The sequence below is a fragment of the Elephas maximus genome, chromosome 25 (genome assembly GCF_024166365.1).
Source record: "Elephas maximus indicus isolate mEleMax1 chromosome 25, mEleMax1 primary haplotype, whole genome shotgun sequence".
NCBI lineage: Eukaryota > Metazoa > Chordata > Mammalia > Proboscidea > Elephantidae > Elephas > Elephas maximus.
Genome location: NC_064843.1, coordinates 54,991,567 through 55,004,704, shown reverse-complemented (window position 1 = coordinate 55,004,704; position 13,138 = coordinate 54,991,567). Strand labels below are relative to the sequence as shown.

Genomic DNA, 13,138 nt, shown 5'->3' with positions numbered 1-13,138 from the left:
AGACCAACTACTTATTCATTAAAAATATCTTTTTAACAACAAAAACAACAACTAAACATGTCGGCCTCACCAGATGGAATACACAGGAATCAAATCGACTACATCTGTGGAAAGAGACCATGGAGAAGCTCAATATCATCAGTCAGAACAAGGCCAGGGCCAAGTTTGGAACAGACTATCAACGGCTTGTAGTTGAAGTTGAAGCTGAAGCTGAAGAAAATTAAAACAAGTTCACATAGCCAAAATAGACCGTAAGTATAACCCACTTGAATTTAGAGACCATCTCAAGAATAGTTTTGACCCATTGAACACTAATGACTGAAGACAAGATGGGTTGTGGGATGACATCAAGGACATCATACATGAAGAATGCAAGAGGTCATTAAAAAGACAGGAAAGAAAGAAAAGACTAAAATGGATCTCAAAAGAGGCTCTGAAACCTGCTTTTGAACACAGAATAGCTAAAGAGAATGGAAGAAATGATGGTGCTGAACAGAAAATTTCAAAGAGTGGTTTGTGAAGACAGTGTAAAGTATTAAATGAAATGTTCAAAGACCTGGAGTTAGAAAACCAAAAGGCAAGAAAACACTTGGCATTTCTCAAGCTGAAAACACCAAAGAAAAAATTTAAGTTTCCAGTTGCAACATTGAAGAATTCTGTGGGGAAAATATTGAACAACACAGGAAACATCAAAAGAAGACGGAAGGAATGCATGGAGTCACTGTACCAAAAAAAGAATTGGTTGATGTTCAAACATTTCACAAGGTAGCATATGATCAAGAACTGATGTTATCGAGAGGAAGAAGTCCAAGCTACACTGAAGGCCTTAGTGAAAAAAAAAGACTCCAGGAATTTGGGAATAACAATTGAGATGTTTCAACAAACGGATGCAACGCTGGATACTCTCATTTGTCTATGCCATGAAATTTGGATGACAGCCACCTGACTAATTGACTGAAAGAGGTCCAAATTTGCATCATCCAAAAGAAAGGTGATTCAACAGAATGCAGAAATTATTGAAACATACCATTAACATCATACAAAAGTAAAATTTTGCTGAAAATAATGCAATAAAAGGGTGCAGCAGTACATCAACAGGGAACTGCCAGAGATTCGGACTGGATTCAGAAGAAGACTGATGTCAGATGGATCTTGGCTGAAAGCACAGAATACCAGAAAGATGTTTACCTGTGTTTTATTGATTATGCAAAGGCATTCGACTGTGTGGATCATAACAAATTATGGATAACATTGCAAAGAATGGGGATTCCAGAACACTTGATTATACTCTTGAAGAATCTGTACATAGATCAAGAGGCAGTCGTTTGAACAGAACAAGGGGATGCTGTGTGGTTTAAATCAGGAATGGTGTACACCAGAGTTGCATCCTTTCACTATACTTATTCAATCTTTATGCTAATGAAATAATCTGAGAAGCTGGACTCTATGATATATGAAGAAGAGCATGGCAACGGGATTGGAGGAAGACTTAACAACCAGCAATATGCAGACAATACAACCTTGCTTGCTGAAAGCGAATGGGTCTTGAAGCACTTACTGATGAAGATCAGACTACAGCCTTCAGTACGGATTACACCTCAATATGAAGGAAACAAAAATCCTCACAGCTGGAACAATAAGCAACATCATGATAAATGGAGAAAATATTAAAGTTGTCAAGGATTTCGTTTTACTTGAATCCATAATCAATGCCCAGAGAAGCAGCAGCCAAGAAACCAAATTACATATTGCGTTGGGCAAATTTACTGCAAAAGACCTTTCTACAAGTACTCAGAAGCAAAGATGTCACTCTGAGGATTAAAGTGCACCTGATTCAAACCATGGTATTTTCAGTTGCCTCATATGCATGTACATGGGAGAGGTGCACATAATGAATAAGGAAGACAAAAGAGGAGTCGATGCCTTTGAAATTTGATGCCTTTGAACTATGCTTTTGTTGGCCAAGAACATTGAGTATAGCATGGACTTCCAGAAGAACTAACAAAATTTTCTCCTAAGAAATACAGCCAGAATACTCCTTACGAGCGAGGATGGCAAGACTTCATCTCATGCACTTTGGACTTGTTATCAGGACAGTGCAGTCCTTTGGAAAAGGACATCATGTTTGGTAAAGTAGAGGGTCAGCGAAAAAGAGGAAGATCATCAATAAGATGGACTGACACAGTGGCTGCAACATCAGGCTCAAAAGTAGCAATGATTGTGAGGATGATGCAGGTCCGGGCAGGGTTTCGTTCTGTTGTACACAGGGTCACTATGAACCAGAGTCTACTGGATGGCACCTGACAACAGCATAATTCCTCTATGCTTTACCTAATGGCAGCAAGTATCATATCAACAGGTTTGACCATTTTAAGATGATCATAGTTAGGCATGTTTCTTTTTCCTATGAAAAGGATAACTATTGCTTTACCTTGTTTCTAATGAGCTGGCCTCTTTTTACTTGTCCTTGTCTTTTAAAAACAAATTGCATGGAATGCCATTGAATTCATTAGTGCATTTCCTTCAGTCTCAAGATCCATATTATCCAAGTTAGAAACTTCTATACGTGCCCATTTTTTTCAAGCACTTCGGTTTCTTAATTTTTTAAACATCAATAGCCATGTTGACAAAATTTTAATTATTCCCAGAATGTGCACACCTGTTTTGACTTTCCTTATTTTCCTGTAGAAAACAAAATCAACCAACTGGTTTAGTAATTTACTTTGTCCTCTCAGACAGAACAGGGTCTTGCATATTGATCCTTTTGAAAACAGAATATTTTTAAATATCAGAGTGAAATAGATATCCAGCTCTTTAAAATTGTACAAAGATTAAAAAGGCTTCATAATTGGCTTGCAAAAATGTTTATTTCAAGCAAATTCACCAACGCAGCATTGAAAAAGGCACTTCATAATTATAATCATGCAGGAAGAGTAAGGCACCCATCCATGTCTGCTTTTCAATATTCCTTCATAGAAATAATAAAACCACCACTTTTGTGAACTCCCAAGCAATACTGATCCATTTAATCTGCTAAGAAGTCAATCAAGTATTTAACTATCTTCCGGACTCACAATTTCAGCAAAACTCTAAGTCAACCATGGGATCCTGGAAAAAGTAACTGGATATTATAGGATATTTATACTCTCATTTTTCTCATAGTTTTATTTTCCTTGTGTAATTGCTATGTAATAAAGATATAAAATGTTACAAAATAAAAGCAGGTGAATAAATACCTCCAAATCCAGCTAGAAGAGAATTCTTTTCATCTCTGTCTACTGGTAAGAAAATAGATTAAGTCCACATTTTCTGAACTCCCTGCCTAAATTGATACAACTTAAAAGGGATGTGGCATATGCAGCTTAGAAAAGCAAAATAAATCTAAAAGAATAACAACTTTCAGGTCAACACACACACACATATATACACACAGTAAATTTCAGCAAATGAGCCAATTCTGAACTTACATATTTATATATGCACATACATACTCATACATGTAGACAAAGAATTAGCTGAGCTCTAAACATATATAAAAAAAAATACTACCAATATGCAATGAAATGGACAATATTATGATAAACTCAAAACACTTGCTATTTTTCTTCTTTAAATCTATTGACCACCACCATCATCTTTATTTCTTCCAAAGATATTGGCTAAACAGAAATAAGAAAGGAGATGACATATGTCCAGTTCAAAAGTTTTAAATCTTCAAACAGCATGAACCATTAAGCAAATATTTACAGCTCACCAAAGAGTAGAATCATGATAACTAAAAGCTACAAAACTTGCCAAGAGCCTTAAACTTAGCTTTCAGAATTGAAGACATTCAATATTAAAGACGGTATCTTGTGATTAAAATATGCAGAAAAACTCATCTATGAGTTCTTACTGATGTTATGTTATATATAAACCTTTACCTTTTTGGACAGTATTGATTTTCAAAACATAAAGCCTGAACAAGAAAAAAAAAAATGAGGAACATGGAAGTACTTACGACTGATCGGATGTTATTCTCTTTCACCAGTCTCAGAGATGATTTATAGCAATTCGCAAGGTCTTCCTTGTGGGAACCATTAATATGGCCTCTAGCTATTGGTCCTACAGTATGGATGACATCTGTAAATGGAAAAGGAAGGAAAAATATGGTAAGTAAGATATTTTTCACATTTCACATATTTGGTGCTTTATTTATTTTAGGCATTTGTGTTGGAGCCTGGAGACATACAAGCTAAAAACTATTGATGATGCAAATTGTTCTTTGGTAAAATATTTTAGATAGCGCAGCTTCCTAGAGTGGGCAATTTCCCAGAAAAGTGATAACTCCGAGAAGGAATCCCCTTCCGGTAAATAGTCCGACCATTATTTGTCAGATGCAAATGAGGCAGATTATAATCTAAAATGTGCATAACTTCTACGCTGGCAAAAGGCAAATCCTTGGTAGGAAATAAACTGATAATTACCTGTAAAATGAGCACTCTGAATCGACATGGGGAGGAAGAGCCAATGCCAAACATTATTTTAATTGTGTACAATAAAGGAGGCTAAGCTTCTGAAAATATGCTAAGAGAATTCTCAGAGGAATTATTTCAAAACATTCCTACCAATTTTAAAATGCAACCTACCAATCCTTACATACGTGAGATATGCTACAGATAACTGCCTAGCATTTATTTTTCACTGTATTAAATATTTCAAAAAAGTAATCTATATACTTCAATTTCCATTTATTTTATTTATTTATTTTAAATGCTGTCCTTGAACTTTGGTAACTAACTAGAGGTCAGCCAATGGTATTTTTTTTTTCTTTGTCTTTTTTTTTTTAAATAAATTTTATTAAGCTTCAAGTGAACGTTTACAAATCCAATCAGTCTGTCACATATAAGTTTACATACATCTCACTCCCTACTCCCACTTGCTCTCCCCCTCTTGAGTCAGCCCTTTCAGTCTCTCCTTTCTTGACAATTTTGCCGGCTTCCCTCTCTCTCTATCCTCCCATCCCCTCTCCAGACAAGAGTTGCCAACACAATCTCAAGTGTCCACCTGATATAATTAGCTCACTCTTCATCAGCGTCTCTCTCCCACCCGCTGACCAGTTCCTTTCATGTCCGATGAGTTGTCTTCGGGGATGGTTCCTGTCCTGTGCCAACAGAAGGTCTGGGGACCATGGCCGCCGGGATTCCTCTAGTCTCAGTTAGACCATTAAGTTTGGTCTTTTTATGAGAATTTGGGGTCTGTATCCCACTGATCTCCTACTCCCTCGGGGGTTCTCTGCTGTGCTCCCTGTCAGGGCAGTCATCGATTGTGGCTGGGCACCAACTAGTTCTTCTGGTCTCAGGATGATGTAGGTCTCTGGTTCATGTGGCCCTTTCTGTCTCTTGGGCTCTTAGTTGTCGTGTGGCCTTGGTGTTCTTCATTTTCCTTTGCTCCAGGTGGGTTGAGACCAATTGATGCATCTTAGATGGCCGCTTGTTAGCATTTAAGACCCCAGATACCACATTTCAAAGTGGGATGCAGAATGATTTCATAATAGAATTATTTTGCCAATTGACTTAGAAGTCCCCGCAAACCATGTTCCCCAGACCCCCGCCCTTGCTCCGCTGACCTTTGAAGCATTCATTTTATCCCAGAAACTTCTTTGCTTTTGGTCCAGTCCATTTGAGCTGACCTTCCATGTATCGAGTGTTGTCTTTCAGTTCACCTAAAGCAGTTCTTATCTACTGATTAATCAATAAAAAAACCCTCTCCCACCCTCCCTCCCTCCCCTCCTCGTAACCACAAAAGTATGTGTTCTTCTCAGGTTTACTATTTCTCAAGATCTTATAATAATGGTCTTATACAATATTTGTCCTTTTGCCTCTGACTGATTTCGCTTGGCATAATGCCTTCCAGGTTCCTCCATGTTATGAAATGTTTCACAGATTCCTCACAGTTCTTTATCGATGCGTAGTATTCCATTGTGTGAATATACCACAATTTATTTACCCATTCATCCGTTGATGGACGCCTTGGTTGTTTCCAACTTTTTGCTATTGTAAACAGAGCTGCAATAAACATGGGTGTGCATATATCTGTTTGTATGAAGGCTCTTGTATCTCTAGGGTATATTCCCAGGAGTGGGATTTCTGGGTTGTACAGTAGTTCTATTTCTAACTGTTTAGGATAACGCCAGATAGATTTCCAAAGTGGTTGTACCATTTTACATTCCCACCAGCAGTGTATGAGAGTTCCAATCTCTCCACAGCCTCTCCAACATTTATTATTTCGTGTTTTTTGGATTAATGCCAGCCTTGCTGGTGTGAGATGGAATCTCATCGTAGTTTTAATTTGCATTTCTCTAATGGCTAATGATCGAGAGCATTTTCTCATGTATCTGTTGGCTGCCTGAATATCTTCTTTAGTAAAATGTGTGTTCATATCCTTTGCCCACTTCTTGATTGGGTTGTTTGTCTTTTTGTGGTTGAGTTTTGACAGAATCATGTAGATTTTAGAGATCAGGCGCTGGTCAGAGATGTCATAGCTGAAAATTCTTTCCCACTCTGTAGGTGGTCTTTTTACTTTTTTGGAGAAGTCTTTAGATGAGCATAGGTGTTTGATTTTTAGGAGCTCCCAGTTATCGGGTTTCTCTTCATCATTTTTGGTAATGTTTTGTATTCTGTTTATACCTTGTATTAGGGCTCCTAGGGTTGTCCCAATTTTTTCTTCCATGATCTTTATCGTTTTAGTCTTTATGTTTAGGTCTTTGATCCACTTGGAGTTAGTTTTTGTGCATGGTGTGAGGTTTGGGTCCTGTTTCATTCTTTTGCAAATGGATATCCAGTTATGCCAGCACCATTTGTTAAAAAGACTGTCTTTTCCCCAATTAATTGACACTGGTCCTTTGTCAAATATCAGCTGCTCATACGTGGATGGATCTATGTCTGGGTTCTCAATTCTGTTCCATTGGTCTATGTGCCTGTTGTTGTACCAGTACCAAGCTGTTTTGACTACTGTGGCTGTATAATAGGTTCTGAAGTCAGGTAAAGTGAGGCCTCCCACTTTCTTCTTCTTTTTCAGTAGTGCTTTGCTTATCCGGGGCTTCTTTCCCTTCCATATGAAATTGGTGATTTGTTTCTCTATCCCCTTAAAATATGACATTGGAATTTGGATCGGAAGTGCGTTAAATGCATAGATGGCTTTTGGTAGAATAGACATTTTTACTATGTTAAGTCTTCCTATCCATGAGCAAGGTATGTTTTTCCACTTAAGTATGTCCTTTTGAATTTCTTGTAGTAGAGCTTTGTAGTTTTCTTTGTATAGGTCTTTTACATCCTTGGTAAGATTTATTCCTAAGTATCTTATCTTCTTGGGGGCTACTGTGAATGGTATTGATTTGGTTATTTCCTCTTCAGTGTTCTTTTTGTTGATGTAGAGGAACCCAAGTGATTTTTGCATGTTTATTTTATAACCTGAGACACTGCCAAACTCTTCTATTAGTTTCAGTAGTTTTCTGGAGGATTCCTTAGGTTTTTCTGTGTATGTAATCATGTCATCTGCAAATAGTGATAACTTTACTTCTTCCTTGCCAATCCGGATACCTTTTATTTCTTTGTCTAGCCTAATTGCCCTGGTTAGGACTTCTAGCACGATGTTGAATAAGAGCGGTGATAAAGGGCGTCCTTGTCTGGTTCCCGTTCTCAAGGGAAATGCTTTCAGGTTCTCTCCATTTAGAGTGATATTGGCTGTTGGTTTTGCATAGATGCCCTTTATTATGTTGAGGAATTTTCCTTTAATTCCTATTTTGGTAAGAGTTTTTATCATGAATGGGTGTTGGACTTTGTCAAATGCCTTTTCTGCATCAATTGATAAGATCATGTTGTTTTTGTCTTTTGTTTTATTTATGTGATGGGTTACATTAATGGTTTTTCTGATATTAAACCAGCCTTGCATACCTGGTATAAATCCCACTTGGTCAGGGTGAATTATTTTTTTGATGTGTTGTTGGATTCTATTGGCTAGAATTTTGTTGAGGATTTTTGCATCAATGTTCATGAGGGATATAGGTCTATAATTTTCTTTTTTTGTAACGTCTTTACCTGGTTTTGGTATCAGGGAGATGGTGGCTTCATAGAATGAGTTGGGTAGTATTCCGTCTTTTTCTATGCTTTGGAATACCTTCAGAAGTAGTGGTGTTAACTCTTCTCTGAAAGTTTGGTAGAACTCTGCAGTGAAGCCGTCCGGGCCAGGGCTTTATTTTGTTGGGAGTTTTTTGATTACCGTTTCAATCTCTTTTTTGTTATGGGTCTATTTAATTGTTCTACTTCTGAATGTGTTAGTTTAGATAGGTAGTGTTTTTCCAGGAATTCATCCATTTCTTCTAGGTTTTCAAATTTGTTAGAATACAATTTCTCATAATAATCTGAAATAATTCTTTTAATTTCATTTGGTTCTGTTGTGATGTGGTCCTTCTCGTTTCTTATTCGGGTTATTTGTTTCCTTTCCTGTATTTCTTTAGTCAGTCTAGCCAATGGTTTATCAATTTTGTTAATTTTTTCAAAGAACCAGCTTTTGGCTTTGTTAATTCTTTCAATTGTTTTTCTGTTCTCTAATTCATTTAGTTCAGCTCTAATTTTTATTATTTGTTTTCTTCTGGTGCCTGATGGATTCTTTTGTTGCTCACTTTCTATTTGTTCAAGTTGTCGGGACAGTTCTCTGCTTTTGGCTCTTTCTTCTTTTTGTATGTGTGCATTTATTGATATAAATTGGCCTCTGAGCACTGCTTTTGCTGTGTCCCAGAGGTTTTGATAGGAAGTATTTTCATTCTCGTTGCTTTCTATGAATTTCCTTATTCCCTCCTTGATGTCTTCTATAACCCAGTCTTTTTTCAGGAGGGTATTGTTCATTTTCCAAGTATTTGATTTCTTTTCCCTAGTTTTTCTGTTATTGATCTCTAGTTTTATTGCCTTGTGGTCTGAGAAGATGCTTTGTAATATTTCGATGTTTTGGACTCTGCAAAGGTTTGTTTTATGACTTAATATGTGGTCTATTCTAGAGAATGTTCCATGTGCGCTAGAAAAAAAAGTATATTTTGCAGCAGTTGGGTGGACAGTTCTGTATAAGTCAATGAGGTCAAGTTGGTTGATTGTTGTAATTAGATCTTCCGTGTCTCTGTTGAGCTTCTTACTGGATGTCCTGTCCTTCTCCGAAAGTGGTGTGTTGAAGTCTCCTACTATAATTGTGGAGGTATCTATCTCACTTTTCAATTCTGTAAAAATTTGATTTATGTATCTTGCAGCCCTGTCATTGGGTGCATAAATATTTAATATGGTTATGTCTTCCTGATCAATTGTCCCTTTTATCATTATATAGTGTCGTTCTTTATCCTTTGTGGTGGATTTAAGTCTAAAGTCTATTTTGTCAGAAATTAATATTGCTACTCCTCTTCTTTTTTGTTTATTGTTTGCTTGATATACTTTTTTCCATCCTTTGAGTTTTAGTTTGTTTGTGTCTCTAAGTCTAAGGTGTGTCTCTTGTAGGCAGCATATAGATGAATCGTGTTTCTTTATCCAGTCTGTGACTCTCTGTCTCTTTATTGGTGCATTTAGTCCATTTACATTTAGGGTAATTATAGATAAATAAGTTTTTAGTGCTGTCATTTTGATGCCTTTTTATGTGTGTTGTTGACAATTTCATTTTTCCGCATACTTTTTTGTGCTGAGGCGTTTTTCTTAATAAATTGTGAGATCCTCATTTTCATAGTGTTTGACTTTATGTTAGTTGAGTCGTTATGTTTTTCTTGGCTTTTATCTTGAGTTATAGAGTTCTTATACCTTTTTGTGGTTACCTTATTATTTACCCCTATTTTTCTAAGTAAAAACCTAACTTGTATTGTTCTATATCGCTTTGTATCACTCTCCATATGGCAGTTCAATGCCTTCTGTATTTAGTCCCTCTTTTTGATTATTGTGATCTTTTACCTATTGACTTCCATGATTCCCTGTTATGTGTATTTTTTTTTAATTAATCTTAATTTGTTTGTTTTTGTGATTTCCCTATTTGAGTTGGTATCACGATGTTCTGTTTTGTGACCTTGTGTTGTGCTGATATCTGATATTATTGGTTCTCTGACCAAACAATATCCTTTAGTATTTCTTGTAGCTTTGGTTTGGTTTTTGCAAATTCTCTAAACTTGTGTTTGTCTGTAAATATCTTAATTTCGCCTTCATATTTCAGAGAGAGTTTTGCTGGATATATGATCCTTGGCTGGCAGTTTTTCTCCTTCAGTGTTCTGTATATGTCGTCCCATTCTCTTCTTGCCTGCATGGTTTCTGCTGAGTAGTCTGAACTTATTCTTATTGATTCTCCCTTGAAGGAAACCTTTGTTTTCTCCCTGGCTGCTTTTAAAATTTTCTGTTTATCTTTGGTTTTGGTGAGTTTGATGATAATATGTCTTGGTGTTTTTCTTTTTGTATCAATCTTAAATGGGGTTTGATGAGCGTCTTGGATAGATATCCTTTCGTCTTTCATGATGTCAGGGAAGTTTTCTGTCAGGAGTTCTTCAACTATTTTCTCTGTGTTTTCTGTCCCCCCTCTCTGTTCTGGGACTCCAATCACCCGCAGGTTATCCTTCTTGATAGAGTCCCACATAATTCTTAGGGTTTCGTCATTTTTTTTAATTCTTTTATCTGATTTTTTTTTCAGCTATGTTGGTGTTGATTCCCTGGTCCTCCAGATGTCCCAGTCTGCATTCTAATTGCTCGAGTCTGCTCCTCTGACTTCCTAGTGCGTTGTCTAATTCTGTAATTTTATTGTTAATCTTTTGGATTTCTACATGTTGTCTCTCTATGGATTCTTGCAACTTATTTATTTTTCCAGTATGTTCTTGAAGAATCTTTTTGAGTTCTTCAACAGTTTTATCGGTGTGTTCCTTGGCTTTTTCTGCAGTTATCCTAATTTCATTTGTGATATCTTTAAGCATTCTGTAGATTAGTTTTTTATATTCTGTATCTGATAATTCCAGGATTGTATCTTCATTTGGGAAAGATTTTGATTCTTTTGTTTGGGGGGTCGGAGAAGCTGTCATGGTCTGCTTCTTTAAGTGGTTTGATATGGATTGTTGTCTCTGAGCCATCAATGGGAAACTAGTTTTTCCAGAAAATCCGCTGCGTCCAGTCCATATCCCAGCGGGATGGTTCCCTGGCTGGGATGCTGCTCTCCCCGTTCCAAGACCAGTCACTGCCTCCCGGGGACTTCTCCTACCGGCTGCGTCCCACGCCGCCCGCGGAACCGGCTGGTCTCCCTCCCGGGGTTAGTTCAGGGGGGAAGAAGCAGCTCTCTGTGCTTGTGCCGTACCTGACTGGTACGCTGGCTCCAGGCTCTGGAAACAATCGCTGCTTCCCTGTATTAGTTCGTTCTCCGTCTCTAAATCTGTGTTTGTTGTTCAGGGTTCGTAGATTGTTATGTATGTGATCGATTCACTTGTTTTTCCGTGTCTTTATTGTAAGAGGGATCCGAGGTAGCGTCTGCCTAGTCCGCCATCTTGGCTCCGCCCCTAATTTCCATTTATTTTTAAAAACACAAAACGTGATTTTTTTTTTTTTGCATATAAAACCAATCATCATGGTATTTTTTTAGAATTTACATACACATAAACTCTTAAATTTAGAAATATAATGAAATAGGACTGTTCTAATCCTTAAGTCAAGGAGCCCTCGTGGTGCAGTGGTTAAGTGCTCAGCTGCTAACCAAAAGGTGGACAGTTCAAACCCACCAGCCACCCTGCAGGAGGAAGATGTGGTAATCTGCTTCAAAAACCTATGGGGCAGTTCTACTCTGTCCTATATGGTTGCTATGAGCCAGAATTGACTTGAAGGCAAAGGTTTCACAGAATCTAGAAGTCAAGGAAGATTAGAAGAAAAATACTAAATTTTAATCTAAATTACTTCAACTTGTCTTACATTTCCTGCTTCTCAATTTTGTCTATGAACTTAATCAACTTTGATGAAAGAGACAGGTTTAGTCTAATACTACTGGAATATTATAATAAAACAAAGTTATTTGCTCTGGCTAAACAGTATCAGGGTTGTATTCTTTCACCATACCTATTCAATCTGTAGGCTGAACAAATAATCCGAGAAGCTGGACAATATGAAGAAGAACAGGGTATCACAATTGGAAGAAGAGTCATTAACAACCTGCATTATGCAGATGATACAACTTTGCTTGATGAAAGTGAAGAGGACTTGAAGCACTTACTAACGAAGATCAAAGACCACAGCCTTCAGCATGGATTGCACCTCAACATTAAAGAAAATAAAAATCCTCACAAGTAGACCAATGAGCAACATCATGATAAACAGAGAAAAGATTGAAGTTGGCAAGGATTTCATTTTACTTGGATCCACAGTCAACAGCCATGGAAGAAGCACTCAAGAAATCGAAGGACACATTGCGTTGGGCAAATCTGCTGTAAAGGACCTCATTAAAGTGTTGAAGAGCAAAGATGTCACCTTGAAGACTAAGATGCACCTGACCCAAGTCATGGTATTTTCAATCACATCATGTGCAAGTGAAAGCTGGACAATGAATAAGGAAGACCGAAGAAGAATTGATGCTTTTGAATTGTGGTGCTGGCAAAGAATATTGAATATACCATGGACTGCCAAAAGAACAAACAAATCTGTCTTAGAAGAAGTACAACCAGAATGTTCCTTAGAAGCAAGGATGGCAAGACTGTGTCTTACATACTTTAGACATGTTGTCAGGAGGGATCAGTCCCTGGAGAACGACATCATGCTTGGCAGAGTACAGGGACAGCGGAAGAGAAGAAGACCCTCAATGAGATGGATTGACACAGTGGCTGCAACAATGAGCTCAAGCATAACAAGGATTGTGAGGATGGCTCAGGACCGGGCAGTGGTTCGTTCTGTTATGCATAGGGTAGCTATGAGTCAGAACCGACTTGACAGCACCTAACAACAACAACAAACAGTATCATTTAACTTCAAGAACAAAACTGACAAAATAAGATTAACACAAAAAATAAGAATAGTGGCATATGAAATACAAATAGCAGCAAATAAATCACTAAATAAAAATTTTTGCTAATTCCTGACAAACACTGAGACTACTATTTGATGTTTGAGAAAATCCCAAA

At 37.3% G+C, this 13,138-nt stretch overlaps 1 protein-coding gene across 3 annotated transcripts in view; it reads right to left on the bottom strand.

Moving 5' to 3' along the window:
• Nucleotides 1-13,138, bottom strand: part of MACROD2 (mono-ADP ribosylhydrolase 2) — a 2,492,337-nt gene that overhangs the window by 1,112,124 nt on the left and 1,367,075 nt on the right. For all 3 annotated transcript variants that reach the window (XM_049869821.1, XM_049869822.1, XM_049869824.1), the window contains exon 6: nt 4,001-4,122. In XM_049869821.1, coding sequence (XP_049725778.1) covers nt 4,001-4,122 — 122 coding nt within the window. The remainder of the gene's footprint in view (nt 1-4,000; nt 4,123-13,138) is intronic.